The sequence below is a fragment of the Bubalus kerabau genome, chromosome 7, assembly GCF_029407905.1.
Source record: "Bubalus kerabau isolate K-KA32 ecotype Philippines breed swamp buffalo chromosome 7, PCC_UOA_SB_1v2, whole genome shotgun sequence".
Classification (NCBI taxonomy): Eukaryota; Metazoa; Chordata; class Mammalia; order Artiodactyla; family Bovidae; genus Bubalus; species Bubalus kerabau.
In genome coordinates this window covers 16,086,447-16,102,523 of record NC_073630.1, presented here as the reverse complement: position 1 = coordinate 16,102,523, position 16,077 = coordinate 16,086,447, and the positions used below count along the sequence as shown (strand labels likewise).

The 16,077-nt window shown below is 39.7% G+C and overlaps 1 protein-coding gene across 1 annotated transcript in view; it reads left to right on the top strand.

Moving 5' to 3' along the window:
* Positions 1–266: 266 nt before the first annotated feature.
* HPGDS (hematopoietic prostaglandin D synthase) overlaps positions 267–16,077 on the top strand; it is a 28,608-nt gene continuing 12,797 nt past the window's right edge. Inside the window, exons 1-4 of the mRNA XM_055587669.1 lie at positions 267–841; positions 1,086–1,265; positions 10,721–10,862; positions 15,886–15,978. Of these exons, the coding sequence (XP_055443644.1) occupies positions 10,730–10,862; positions 15,886–15,978 (226 nt within the window). The 5' untranslated portion in view covers positions 267–841; positions 1,086–1,265; positions 10,721–10,729. The remainder of the gene's footprint in view (positions 842–1,085; positions 1,266–10,720; positions 10,863–15,885; positions 15,979–16,077) is intronic.

Sequence of the window (16,077 nt, the reverse complement as noted above, 5' to 3'; positions counted from 1 at the left end):
AGATCCAGTCAGTCCATCCTAATATTCAGGAAATCAGTCCTGGATATTCATTGGAAGGACTGATGCTGAAGTTGAAACTCCAATACTTTGGCCACCTGATGCAAAGAACTGACTCATTTGAAAACACCCTGATGCTGGGAAAGATTGAAGGTGGGAGAAGAGGACGACAGAGGATGAGATGGCTGGATGGCATCACCGAATCAATGGACATGAGTTTGAATAAGCTCTGGGAGTTGGTGATGGACAGGGAGGCCTGGCATGCTGCAGTCCATGGGGATGCAAAGAGTCAGACGCGACTGAGCTGAACTGAACTGAACTGAACTATGATGGTGATAATAGCCATCTTGACATACTAAAAATATTATCAACAACAGTGATCTTAGTCATCTGACTCTGATTGGTGAGTGTTCTGTTAGGAAAATATTGAGGTCAGAGGCGACAAGAAGGAGAAAACAGCTTTAAACCAAGAGATTAATTACAAACTCAGTCAAGGACCTTGGTTAGGGGGATTTAGTTTCAGCCGTTATAACAGTGCAAGTGAAATATACTACCAGCAATGAGAATTTAGAGAGCCTCTTCTAAAATATGACTTGAAAAAAAAATTAAAAAATGACTTGTGGGGAAATATACACTGGGACATTCATCCAATGACATGCTGTTCATGGAGCTTACGTAGCACTGGGGGAGGATGAATACAAACAGATTAAATACATTGTGTTGCCAGACACTGTGATGAATATACACACAGAGCAGGTAAAGGAAGAGGTTGTTTGGGGAGGGTTCTGGGGAGAAGGTGGTCAGCCAAGGACTAGTGGAGGACTCACCAAGGAGAGCTAGTGAGGTAAGGAGCAAGTTGTGTATACATCTGTAAAGAGGGTTTACTCACTCTCAAATTTTCTTTTTCTCTTGGAATCTATGGTTCTTTTTCTTTAAAAAAAAAAAAAAAAAGACTTTAAAAATAAACGATTATGTAGCAATAGACAGCGATAACTTTGACTTTACTAGCTGTATGCAAATAACTCAGGTTATTTATATAAGAGATCCTATAAAATGCCAAGAATAACTGGAAGTCTTTATAGTTTTAGGCAGGCACATTTCATCTAAGAAATGAAGGAAGAGACTTAGATGGAAGTAAGTCACTTCTCTCATTGGCTTGTGACCAATGATCTTGATCACTGTGGCTTGATCTTACTCATCATATAAACCCAAATGCAGTCATACATAAGAGCATAGAAGATACTAGAAACTCCAGAGACACAGCCCAAGTAAGTGATATGACTGAACTGTACAGAGATTAGAAATGATATAATCTTCTCTCTTCATTTTAGGTTTATTTTTATTACTGTCTTATTCTGTATGTGTCTGTCTTATGCCCTGTTTTTAGATTGAACTGTAAAATTGTTAATTCTTTATTTGTAAGCATCTATCCATCAAAATTACTCTCCAAATTCTATCCCATTTTCAAATAATCTGTTTAAATCTTTAAAGTGCTTAACAAAGTATTTGAATCTTAGCCTCCTTTTCCAGAGAGTTGAATTTAGATGCTGTCATTTTTCTAGCAGAGACATTAGAATTTTTGAGACTCTGTTTTACTGTACTCTTACAGCAATATACAGATTAGAATAAAGACTTAGTTAAAATTAAATGGATTTATAAAGATAGTTTGTATTTTCAATGACTGCATGAAAATTGCTTCTGGGATTAAACATTTCTGTATTTTGTTAATCGGCTGAAATATATAAGTATTACATAAAGTAAAAAAGAGCTACAAACCTAGGACAAAGAAAGGAAATACCCAGTGTAGAATTTTTCAAAAGCACTACTATTTTCTATGTATTTAATTTCTAAACAAGTTTAGCAAATATCAAAAGCTGTATTTTCTTTTGCACTTAATGGCTACATTCATATGAGTTTTTATGTGGGTAACTAATACCCATCCAGGGTATTAGTCGTCCACCCCTATGTTCTTTAAGAATCTTTATATCTTATTTTTTAAAAAGAAGCTGAAGTAAGCTTTTTGTTTATCTGCCGAATCAGGAACTTCTCATGACTTGGTGTGGAGTGGGAGAAAAGCAGCAGTTAGTTTCTAGGTGTACAGGAGAACCTTAAGGATGATCAAACGTTTTCCTTCTTGTTTCTAAATCATTTCAGGAAATAAATGCAGCTTCCCCTAACACAGAATGACTGTGACAGGGCTCAGAGATGAAGCTAACAGGAACTAAGTGACCAGCGTGACACTGGAATTTGCACAGGCCCATTAAATCATATTTAAGTCTATAATACACCTGGGTGTTATTTCCATGTATCATGTAAAGTCAGGGTTTGATTATGTGTATCTTTCCTCTTTTGTCTTCCAAACATTTTAGCCTACTCCTGTTATGAAGCCCACTGTAATATCTTGTCTCTCATATATCTGAGGTTCTGTCTCCAGACTCTGTGCATCTCCCTATATCTAGTCCTGAACAAACATCACATTACCGTAATTACATGGCTTTTTATATGTCTTGCTATCTGGTAGGTCTAGTTCTCGCCTCTATTCTCCTAAATTTTAGGGGACTATTTTAGTCCTTTGCATTTCCATTTGAAGTTTTGGATCAGGTTTACCTCTAGAGTCTCTTGGATTTTGAATATGGGCAATCATTTGATTGCAAAGAAGGACAATTTTGTCTCTTCCTTTCCACTCCTTACGTATGTTTCAAGCAGGTTCCTCCAACCTCCCATCCTGTGTAGAGGATTTTATTCCCTTTTAATCTGAAAAATATCCTGGGGGCTTTCCCAGTGGCTCAAATGGTAAAGAATCTGCCTGCAATGCAAGAGACCTGGGTTCAATCCCTTGTGGGGAAGATCCCCTGGAGGGCATGGCAACTCACTCCAGTATTCTTGCCTGGAGAATTCCATGGACAGAGGAGTCTGGCTGAATACAGTCCATGGGGTCACAAAGAGTCGGACACGACTGAGCGACCAATCATTCACTTTTTCTTTCTGAAAAAAGCTAAGGCCTAGGCTGCCGAATGCTGCTAGCAGAATTCCAGATCCTGCTCACTGCATTTCATTTCTGTTCATTTGGTCTAGGCAAAGTTTCTCTCACTCTTGATTCTAACTTTGTATCTTCTTTTTATATAACTTTCACTTTTTATGTCCCTGTAGCAGACTAGGTTTGACCAAAGAATACAATCTCGAGGATTTGAGTCCAATTGAATCACACAAAGCTGGACTCTTCCCCACTGCTAGGGGGAACCATCCCTCTCTCTCTTACCTCTTCTCACCCTCCTTCTTTTTCTTTGCTTTTTCAGTAAGTACTATGCACTGAGCACTGTATTGGTGGTACTTCTGTTGTTCGTTAACCAAGTTGTGTCCAACTCTTTAAACCTCATGTAGCACACCTGGCACACCTGGCTTCCCTGTCCCTCACCATCTCCCAGAGTTTGCCCAAGTTCTTGTCCATGGAATCAGTGATGCCATTCAACCATCTCATTCTCTGTCACCATCTTCTTCTCCTGCCCTCAATCTTTCCCAGCATCAGGATCTTTCCCAATAAGTCAGCTGTTCACATTAGGTAGCCAAAGTATTGGAGTTCAGCTTCAGCATCAGTAATTCCAATGAGTATTCAGGGGTGATTTAAGATTAACTGGTTTGATCTCCTTGGTACTTTACACACAGTATTTTCATTGCCATCTTACAGGTAAGGAAAGTAAAGCCAGGAACACTGACTTGCCCAAGGCCATTCAGATAGTAAGTGGTTGGCTCACTCCAGAAACACTCACTCCCTTCCATCACCTTCTCTACCCTGAACTTGATCCTCACTGCATCCCTTGGTGGGGGTGGTGGGGATGTGTTTTAAGTTCATCTTTTACTTCATTATCCTTATGAAATAAAGGCTTTAGCAAAGTGAGATAATTGTTACAGTTCAGTTCAGTCACTCATTCGTGTCTGACTCTTTGTGACCCCATGAATCACAGCACGTCAGGCCTCCCTGTCCATCACCATCTCCTGGAGTTCACTCATACTCACGTCCATGGAATCGGTGATGCCATCCAGCCATATCATCCTCTGTCGTCCACTTTTCTTCCTGCCCCCAATCCCTTCCAGCATTAGAGTCTTTTCCAATGAGTCAACTCCTCGCATGAGGTGGCCAAAGTACTGGAGTTTCTGCTTTAGCATTATTCCTTCCAAAGAACACCTAGGACTGATCTCCTTCAAAACGGACTGGTTGGATCTCCTTGAGGTCCAAGAGACTCTCAAGAGTCTTCTCCAACACCACAGTTCAAAAGCATCAATTCTTTGGCGCTCAGCTTTCTTCACAGTCCAACTCTCACATCCATACATGACCACCGGAAAAACCATAGCCTTGACTAGATGGACTTTTGTTGTCAAAGTAATGTCTCTGCTTTTCAATATGCTATCTAGGTTGGTCATAACTTTTCTTTCAAGGAGTAAGCATCTTTCAATTTCATGGCTGTAGTCACAATCTGCAGTGATTTAGGAGCCAAAAAATAAATAAATAAATAAATTCTGACACTGTTTCCAATGTTTCCCCATCTATTTGCCATGAAGTGATGGGACCAGATGCCATGATCTTCGTTTTCTGAATATTGAGCTTTAAGCCAACTTTTTCACTCTCCTCTTTCACTTTCATCAAGAGGCTTTTTAGTTCCTCTTCACTTTCTGCCATAAGGGTGGTGTCATCTGGATATCTGAAGTGATTGATATTTCTCCCAGCAATCTTGATTCCATCTTGTGCTTCTTCCAGCCCAGCGTTTCTCATTATGTACTCCGCATACAAGTTAAATAAGCAGGGTGACAATGTACAGCCTTGACGCACTCCTTTTCCTATATGGAACCAGTCTGTTGTTCCATGTCCAGTTCTAACTGTTGCTTCCTGACATGCATATAGTTTCTCAAGAGGCAGGTCAGGTGGTCTGGTATTCCCATCTCTTTCAGAATTTTCCAGTTTATTGTGATCCACATAGTCAAAGGCTTTGGCATAGTCAATAGCAGAAATAGATGTTTTTCTGGAACTCTCTTGCTTTTTCCATGATCCAGCGGATGTTGGCAATTTGATCTCTGGTTCCTCTGCCTTTTCTAAAACCAGCCTAAAACATCTGGAAGTTCACGGTTCACGTATTGCTGAAGCCTGGCTTGGAGAATTTTGAGCATTACTTTACTAGCGTGTGAGATGAGTGCAATTGTGTGGTAGTTTGAGCATTCTTTGGCATTGCCTTTCTTTGGGATTGGAATGAAAACTGACCTTTTCCATTCCTGTGGCCACTGCTGAGTTTTCCAAATTTGCTGGCATATTGAGTGCAGCACTTTCACAGCATCATCTTTCAGGATTTGGAATAGCTCAACTGGAATTCCATCACCTCCACTGGCTTTGTTCATAGTGATACTTTCTAAGGCCCACTTGACTTCACATTCCAGGATGTCTGGCTCTAGGTCAGTGATCACACCATCGTGATTATCTGGGTCATGAAGCTCTTTTTTGTACAGTTCTTCTGTGTATTCTTGCCACCTCTTCTTGATATCTTCTGTTTCTGTTAGATCCATACCATTTCTGTCCTTTATTGAGCCCATCTTTGCATGAAATGTTCCCTTGGTATCTCTGATTTTCTTGAAGAGATCTCTAGTCTTTCCCGTTCTGTTGTTTTCCTCTTTCTTTGCATTGATCGCTGAGGAAGGCTTTCTTATTTCTTCTTGCTGTTCTTTGGAACTCTGCATTCAGATGTTTATATCTTTCCTTTTCTCCTTTGCTTTTCGCTTCTCTTCTTTTCACAGCTATTTGTAAGGCCTCCCCAGACAGCCATTTTGCTTTTTTGCATTTCTTTTCCATGGGGATGGTCTTGATTCCTGTCTCCTGTACAATGTCACGAACCTCATTCCATAGTTCATCAGGCACTCTATCAGATCTAGGCCCTTAAATCTATTTCTCACTTCCACCATATAATCATAAGGGATTTGATTTAAGTCATATCTGAATGATCTAGTGGTTTTCCCTACTTTCTTCAATTTCAGTCTGAATTTGGCAATAAGGAGGTCATGATCTGAGCCACAGTTGGCTCCTGGTCTTGTTTTTGCTGACTGTATAGAGCTTCTCCATCTTGGCTGCAAAGAATATAATCAATCTGATTTCGATGTTGACCATCTGGTGATGTCCATGTATAGAGTCTTCTCTTGTGTTGTTGGAAGAGGGTGTTTGTTATGACCAGTGCATTTTCTTGGCAAAACTCTATTAGTCTTTGCCCTGCTATGTCCGTATTCCAAGGCCAAATTTGCCTGTTACTCCAGGTGTTTCTTGACTTCCTACTTTTGCATTCCAGTTCTCTATAATGAAAAGGACATCTTTTTTGGTTAGTTCTAAAAGGTCTTGTAGGTCTTCATAGAACCGTTCAACTTCAGCTTCTTCAGCGTTACTGGTTGGGGCATAGACTTGGATCACTGTGATATTGAATGGTTTGCCTTGGAAACGAACAGAGATCATTCTGTCGTTTTTGAGATTGCATCCAAGTACTGCATTTCGGACTCTTTTGTTGACCATGATGGCTACTCCATTTCTTCTGAGGGAGACTTGCCCACAGTAGTAGATATAATGGTCATCTGAGTTAAAGTCACCCATTCCAGTCCATTTTAGTTTGCTGATTCCTAGAATGTCGACATTCACTCTTGCCATCTCTTGTTTGACCACTTCCAATTTGCCTTGATTCATGGACCTGACATTCCAGGTTCCTATGCAATATTGCTCTTTACAGCATCGGACCTTGCTTCTATCACCAGTCACACCCACAGCTGGGTATTCTTTTTGCTTTAGCTCCATCCCTTCATTTTATTGGAGTTATTTCTTCACTGATCTCCAATAGCATATTGGGCACCTACTGACCTGGGGAGTTTCTCTTTCAGTATCCTATCATTTTGCCTTTTCATACTGTTCATGGGGTTCTCAAGGCAAGAATACTGAAGTGGCTTGCCATTCCCTTCTCCAGTGGACCACATTCTGTCAGATCTCTCCACCATGACCCGCCCATCTTGGGTTGCCCCAGGGGCATGGCTTAGTTTCATTGAGTTAGACAAGGCTGTGGTCCTAGTGTGATTAGATTGACTAGTTTTCTGTGAGTATGGTATCAGTGTGTTTGCCCTCTGATGCCCTCCTTCAACACCTACCGTCTTTCTTGGGTTTCTCTTACCTTGTGCGTGGGGTATCTCTTCATGGCTGATCCACCAAAGTGCAGCCATTGCTCCTTACCTTGGACGAGGGGTATCTCCTCACCACCGCCCTTCCTGACCTTCAACTTGGGATAGCCCCTCTAGGCCCTCCTGTGCCTGTGCAGCCACGGCTCCTTGGACGTGGGGCTAATTTCCTACATTAGCCTTTCCATATGGTGATAGGGATTATCTATGACCCTCTTTTGATATGGATTGCCTTTTGGCCTTATGGCCTCTACTGCTCCTTGTTTCCTTGGTAACTTGTAAAACCTGGTCTTTTGATCTTTATCTGAAGAAGCTACCTTGTAATACAGTATATATCAGTTCAGTTCAGTTCAGTCGCTCAGTCATGTCCGACTCCTTGCGACCCCATGAATCGCAGCACGCCAGGACTCCCTGTCCGTCACCAACTCCCGGAGTTCACTCAAACTCACGTCCATCGAGTCAGTGATGCCATCCAGCCATCTCATCTTCTGTCGTCCCCTTCTCCTCCTGCCCCCAATCCCTCCCAGCAACAGAATCTTTTCCAATGAGTCAACTCTTCACATGAAGTGGCCAAAGTACTGGAGTTTCAGCTTTAGCATCATTCCTTCCAAAGAAATCCCAGGGCTGATCTCCTTCAGAATGGACTGGTTGGATCTCCTTGCAGTCCAAGGCACTCTCAAGAGTCTTCTCCAACACCACAGTTCAAAAGCATCAATTCTTCGGCCCTCAGCCTTCTTCACAGTCCAACTCTCACATCCATACATGACCACAGGAAAAACCATAGCCTTGACTAGATGGACCTTTGTTGGCAAAGTAATGTCTCTGCTTTTGAATATGCTATCTAGGTTGGACATAACTTTCCTTCCAAGGAGTAAGCGTCTTTTAATTTCATGGCTGCAGCAATGAAATAGAGGAAAACAATAGAACGGGAAAGACTAGAGATCTCTTCAAGAAAATCAGAGATACCAAGGAACATTTCATGCAAACATGGGCTCGATAAAGGACAGAAATGGTATGGACCTAACAGAAGCAGAAGATATCAAGAAGAGGTGGCAAGAATACACAGAAGAACTGTACAAAAAAGAGCTTCACAACCCAGATAATCACTATGGTGTAATCACTGACCTAGAGCCAGACATCCTGGAATGTGAAGTCAAGTGGGCCTTAGAAAGCATCACTATGAACAAAGCCAGTGGAGGTGATGGAATTCCAGTTGAGCTATTTCAAATCCTGAAAGATGATGCTGTGAAAGTGCTGCACTCAATATGCCAGCAAATTTGGAAAACTTAGCAGTGGCCACAGGACTGGAAAAGGTCAGTTTTCATTCTGATCCCAAAGAAAGGCAATGCCAAAGAATGCTCAAACTACCGCACAGTATATATACTCACACAGAATTCAATAAAGCACCCTTGTTCCACCAGAGACTTGGGTCCCTGTGTCCTTCTCTCTCTCTATTTCTGGCTGATGCCCTGGAGCGCAGAAGCTGGCTGCATAACCCAGGGAATATTAGCCTCTTTCCTTCTTTCACTTTCTTATCGTTGACTCTGGATCACCAGGTTCCAGTCCAATTAAAGGATCCCAACATGAAATGCTTTTCAAATAAAAACTCCAATTAAGAACAACACTTCCACTCTAAAAGCTATTTTTGTTCGTTTCAGATTTTAAACAAATAGACCAAGGAATCCTAACAATTACATTTTGTATCCTGCATAAATGTGGATCCTTTGATTATGTAAAATTTTTTTCAGAAAGATATATTACTTTACATTTTTATCCACTATTTTTTTTTGTTCTCATATATTTTCCACTATTTCTAAGCTCAATATTTCCAAGAAACTTGGAAAACAACCTCATTGTTCTGGTGGGCACTTCATTTAGTGCCCCAAATGTGGATTTCCTATATGCATATTTCATCCCAAAGGAATTTGGGGCTGGAAACCTTGGAATTTTCATTAGTTTAGTGAATTCTTTAGGGAACATTCCCTCACATAGTGATGTGTGGTATGTGTCACATTTCACTTGGGTGGGGACTCGACTAGCTAACGGAAGTGGACAGGACACGGACTGTTAGGGTGACTCTGTCTCTTGCAAGGAGCGCCACTTCCACAGCATCTAGGTATGAAAAAACCTGGGCCTAGATAAATAGATTTGCTGGGAATTGCCATCACTGTTTCCTGGATCCGGAGGGGGTCTAGATAAACAATCAGACAGTTATACCCCATCAGCATCCCCACAGATAGACTGATTTGTGTTTTATCTTTTATATGAAGTGATTTCAGATGGAACGTTGCATTCCAAATTCAGCCAACTTTTTATCTAATATTCCATTCATATCTCTGAAAGACTTCCTTAGTAGAGAATAAACTATTTAAGCTCAGCACTTTAAATAAATAAATGCTATTTATTATTTCTATTTAATTAAAATTTTGTGTGTTGTAATCATGGTGTTTATTCTTGAGTAGAATGAATTCAAAGTTATTAACAGCTAAAAATTCAGTGTCTAGCTTTGTGCTAAAAGCTGTACATGTGTTACCTCGTTAAATCTCCAAATCTATATTAGTATCTCTATTTATAAAAAGTGGACTGTGAAATTTGGAGATACTACTATGTTGACTCACCCAAAGGCACACAGAAACTAAGTGGAAAAATGAAAATGTGTTTCAGTTGCCTAATCATTATAAGATTGCAATACATTCTACTATTAGTGCTTATAATTACAAAATGTTTATAGACAATAGAAATGAAATTGTACAAATCACAAAAAAACTCACAAAATTATGACGACCTCCACCTAACCAATATAGCCTGTTTTAGCAAACTTCCTGAAATGTAAGAAATATTTGTGTCTTTCTTCTTAGCTCCTCTGCAGAGGGAATAAAGAAATATGCTCACCATCATCCCATCCCAACAGAGGTCCCAAATATGGGGTCTGTTTGTATGTGGAAGCAACACAATAGAACTCAGCAGCATGGATGCAGTAAGAGAAGAGAGCAGTATTTCCCCTATTCTTCCCTTCCTTCAGGAAAAAGCAACGGGGTGGGGGAAATCACCGCATGACAAATTGACATGCTGGTTTACATGCCTCGTGTGTGTACCCTGCCCTTGCAATCCTTACCCAGCTGTCCCCACAAACTCAGCTGTGTCACCAAAGCAAACAACAAAGCAGATGTCAAACACCATTCATTACAAGTGTCTAAAGGCAGAAGAAAAAAAAATCCTAAAATGCAAAGTTTTTGACTCCATTCTCCGAAGTTTGATGTATAGGTACTCTCTGATATCTTTTTATAAATAAAACCTGGATTTGGTTATTTCACTGAAATGTTCCAGCTAGTTCTTAAAGAGAGTTAGGATCTTATTTCTATCAAATCTTCCCCATATGTTATTAAGATAATGATTTATAATTCTGGTTTTGAAATATCCTCTAATGTCTCCGGTTATCTCAGACGATGTCATAAATTTTTCAAAAAGTCCTTCAAGAAAAACGTTGAAACATCTCTAGAGAGCTGTTAAAATAATTCCTCTATTTTACTCTTTCCAGAATCACACCATGCCAAACTACAAACTCATTTATTTTAACATGAGGGGGAGAGCAGAAATTATTCGTTATATATTTGCATATTTGGACATAAAATATGAAGACCACAGAATAGAACAAGCTGATTGGCCTGAAATCAAGTCAAGTAAGTAGCATAAACATTGTTGATGGAAATGTATGAAGAGGAAATGTTTCTAGAACCTTTTGTCTCTCCTCGGGGGGAAAGAAAATATAAAGGTTTTTAGATCTTATGTAGCTTTACATTTTAAACAGCAGTTCAGGCAAGTTAAATAAATGCTATGTGACCCAGAAAATTTCCTACTTGCGGTGAAAACACACACTTGACAGAGGGAGCAGATCAAAATAACTGAACATAAAGCTCCATCAGAAGAGCTGAAATGGAGGAGTATAGAAGTTAAACTTTTGACCACTGGAATTGACTGGGCTTGCTCAGCTATCAACAGCATTTGGACAATGGGTCAGATAAGCTGCTTTAACAGAAAACCAAATGGCTTAAATAACAAGGACATAAATTGTATCACATAACTGAAAATTCAGAAGGCCAGGTTTCCAAAGATGGCTTTATTCAGTTTTCCCCCTCACTGTGTTGGCTGAATCATGAAGCTGGTAGCAATATATTTGCTGAAATTCCAGCCTGGCTGTGTTGAGCAGCAATCTTGAGAGGTTATAGGAGAAAACTTAACACTGCTCCCTTAAGTGTTCCCAGAAGGAAGAAAAACTTTCCCAGGAGACCTCAGCAAACCTCTCATGTCTCACTGGCTCAGGCTGGTCCATGTGCCCATTTCTGAACCAATCACTGGCAAAGAGGGGTAGGAAGAACCTTAGAACTATTGAGTCCATCTCTGAAGTAGGGGATGGAAATTGTTTTCATCTCTGAAGATGTCAAGATAGTGTAGAAAGAAAACAACTTAAAAAAATATACCATCCTCAGAGAAAAGAGAAGATACTCTATACAACCTAAAAGGAATGTTCAGAGACAAAATTTTCTTCAGTTAATGTCTTATACAAACAGACAAATAAAATGATGAAAAATAAGTAAATCCTCCAGAAAACACAATAGGGAAAAAATGAAAAATAAGGGAAAAAAGATAAGGACAATTGAGAATCAGTCAGTTTAAGAGGTGCAACATTTCCATGAAATTCTGAGAAGGGAGAACAGAAAGTAGAGGGGAGGAAAACTTTTAAAAGAAACTTCCTTATACAAAACTGAAATTATCTCCATATGGCTTTCACATATTGGTCTTGGAATTACCATTTAAATAAGGGAGAACAAATTTTTTTTTTCTCTCACATCCAATTATTTGAAGAAATTTAGAATCTTTAAAACATCATAGAGAGAAAGCCATTGCTGTGTAGTCAGTTCAATGAAAATGCTCTGAAGATAAAGACAGTCTTTGGCTGAATCCAGAACTGAGTCCCTAGGTAACTCATGCACGTGTATCTCTGTTTAGATATCAACTTTTGGAACTTCCTTGATTGTTTCTCTGATTATTGTGAAATTAAGTCCAACCTTCCCTGCCTTCTTTATTTAGACACTGATTCCTATAGACTGAGATATGCAATCACATGTAGGTTCAAGGGACAACTGTCTGCTCTTCCTGAAGAAGAGATTTATTTATTTGTTTCCCCTGCTTTGGGTTTCCTCACCACCCAAGTAGAACAGGCTCCTGCTAGACTCTGCTATTTTACGTGTGGCACCTATGGGGAAACACAATGTCCCAGGCATGAGAACAGCACACAGTAGACTGGGACGATCACTCCTGGCACAAGCTGGGACATTTTTCTAAGACATTTTACCAAGATCACAGTAGCTATTTTGGCAGCTATAGCACACTGAGGCTTTATGTTCAGCATCACTAAATCTCTTAAAGCTTTTTGACAGGTGTTCCTGTTAAGTTACAACTCCAACACCCTGAAATTATTTCTTTCTGGAACCAAATAAAGGACTTCGTATTTGTCTTCTTAAATTTCTTCTTGTTAGATGCAGCCCTGTATTCCAACTGTTGGCAATCATCCCAAGCTTGGCTCAAAAGCTTCCAGTAGCTGAATGCTTACCATCTCATAAGAAAACACATTCCACTGTTAGTAATTCCAACGGTAAAATAATTATTCTTGATCTTGAGTTAAAATCTGCCCTTTTAAATTTTCTTTTTGGAAAAAGAATTTTTTTTTGGTTCTGGTTCTGCATTTTAGAGATAGTTAGAATAAGTAAGATTTTTCTTTCCATTTGATAGTTGTGCCATATTGGAGATGGCTTTTATGTTCCATTTATTTTGTTCTGTCTCCTTCAGTGAATAGTGTAAAGTTCTTAAGCCAATCCTCATATAATGTGATTTTCAGACCCTTTCTAACTTGGATACTATCCTCTGGGGTTGCTCTGAGTTTTAAAACTGTCTCAAAACATGGCTCTTAGAACTAAAAACAGCTGAGCAAGAGTTCCAACTGACCTTAGTTTGGATCTCACCTTTACCAGGTGTGTGACCTGGGCTTTTTGTATAACTTTTCCTCATTTATAAAACGAGATGGTAGTTAATACCTACTTCATAGGGCTGTTGTAAGTACCTGAAGACCTAATGGGCATGTTCAATATTTAGTACAATGACTAGCACAAGGGAAGCAACCCCCAAAATGCTAGGCATGTTACTCTTCATCACATAGTATGCTTCAAATAAGGCATCACAATTTGTGTCAGCTTTATTTGGGACTTTGTTTTGCTCACCGAGTCTCTTAAACACCTAGAACAGTAAGAGGCATGCAAGGTTTTTATTCTCGGTGTGAACTGTAGTTCATGCACTATTCAGTGCATATGAAAGACACTTGAAGGCTGATGCTAGCGGTTGAATTAGAGTCGTGGGATTATAAGTGGCACTTTATTCTTTTCCCTCATTCCAAAATAATTTTATGTCCAAACCTAAGGTGGCTCAGTGGTAAACAATCCAGCTGCAATACAGGAGATGATGGTTCAATCCCTGTGTCGAGAAGATCCCCTGCAGGAGGAAATGGCATCCCACTGCTAGTATTCTTGCCATGGACAGAGGAACCTGGCAGGCTACAGTCCTTAGGGTTGTAGAATCAGACATGACTGAAGCCACTGAGACAGCAAGGCACAGGTAGGGAAAATCATGATTAATTCATATGGCAAAGTGCATGTTATTCAAAAGATGGTGTTTTATTGATTTAGAAAGATTTAAAAAGGTATTATCAGGGACCTCCCTGGCAGTCCAGTGGTTAAGACTTGGCACTTCCATGGCAGGGGATACAGGTTTGATCCCTGGTTGGTGAACTATGATTCCCCCAGGCTGCATGGTACAGACAAGCAGGGAAAAACAGAAGCAAAAAAAAAAAAAAAAGAAAAGAAAAAGGAAAGGTATCATCAAATAAAAAAAAAGCGGCTTACACACATTATATACATTACAATTCTATATTTATATGTATGCATGTGTGCTTAGTTGCTCGGTCGTTTCCGACTCTGCTTCCCTGGTGGCTCAGAGGGCAAAGCATCTGCCTGCAATGCAGGAGACCTGGGTTCCATCCCTGGGTCGGGAAGACCCCTGGAGAAGGAAACGGCAATCCACTCCAGTACTCTTGCCTGGAGAATCCCATGGACGGAGGAACCTGGTAGGCTACAGTCCATGGGGTCGCAAAGAGTTGGACATGACTGAGCGGCTTCACTTTCTGACTCTGCAACCCCACTAACTGTAACCTTCCAGTATCCTCTGTCCATGGAATTTTCCAGGCAAGAATACTGGAGTGGGTTGCCATTTCCTATTCCAATTTACATGTATGTGGGAAAGCAATTAAAATATTAAAATGGTTATAATTATGTGGTAGAATTTGTATTTATCTTCAACTTAGAATGTTTCTATAATAAAGAATAAAAATTACTTCCTGACAAAAATATAATAGGTTTTGATAAGAAAACAAAGTAGGGTTTACAGAGAAATATAATACACCTTCTCTGAGTCTGTTGTATATTTGTACAAATATGCTTGTTGCCTTACTGTATACTTCAAAGCCCCTCATCAGAATCAGCGTTTGGCTAAATTCCTTACCGTAACTCAATTATAAAACACTCCATATTCCTCAGACTACGGTTTTAAAGAATAATTTATATAATCTCAGAAGACTAAAAAATTAATGAGACTTTAAAAGAGAAGTTTTTAAAAAAAGTTACACAGTAAGTATGTGAGATTATATATCTAAGCATTGATGTAAACCTGGATTTTAGACACAGTTCTGTCACTAACTCTATAGCAGTTCTTCTAACAACTCATTTCCCCCCTCTTTTTAAAAAATTTGAAGTATAGTTGCCATACAATAAGTTGCAGATGTACAATATAGTGATTCACAACTTTTAAACGTTATAGTCCATTTATGCTTATTATAAAATATTGGCTATATTCCTCACATTGTACAATATATCCTTGAAGCTCATCTTATACATAATACTTTGTCCTTCTTACTTCTCCACCCCTATATTGCCTGTCCCCTCTTTCCTCTCTCCACCGGTAACCACTGTTTGTCCTCTGTATCTGTGAGCCAGCTTCTTTTTCTAACAAGTTTTTTTTTTTTTTAACTTGTGAAATGTAAAGATTCCACTAGAGCAGTAACCCCCAACCAGGGACTAGATTTTGGCACCAGGGACTAGATTCGGGAAGACAATTTTTCTGTAGACCAGGGTGGGGGTGGTGATGGTTTTGGGGTGCTTCAAGTGCATTACATTTATTGTGCACTTTATTTCTATTATTATTACATCAACTCAGGTCACCAGGATTAGATCCCAGAGGTTGGGGACCCCTGCATACATAGGCTCCCTGGTAGCTCAGAGGGTAAAGAATTTGCCTGCAATGTAGGAGACCTGGGTTTGATCCCTGGGTAGGGATGGTCCTGTGGAGAAGGAAATGCAACCTACTCTAGTATTCTTGCCTAGAGAATTCCATGGAAAGAGGAGCCTGGCACCGGGCTCAGTCCATGGGGTCACAAAGAGTAGGACATGACTGAGTAACTAACAATATCCCTTACAGAATAAACATTCAAGAATTCTGCAATGTTACTCTCATGCTTTGTTTCCACAATTATCAGTAAAACAAAAGTATTATGACTTGATTTTGTTCTGGAAGTTGATTATTTGCTTATTTTATTTTAAGCTCTTCCATTTGGCAAAATCCCCATTTTGGAAGTTGACGGACTTTACCTTCACCAGAGTCTAGCAATAGCAAGATACTTGACCAGAAACACAGGTAATATATTCTTTATGTTTAAGGTTCTTGATAACTGAAAAAATGCATGGCATATATTTACTATTCATTTAGCAGCTCTATTACTGAATGAGATTAAAC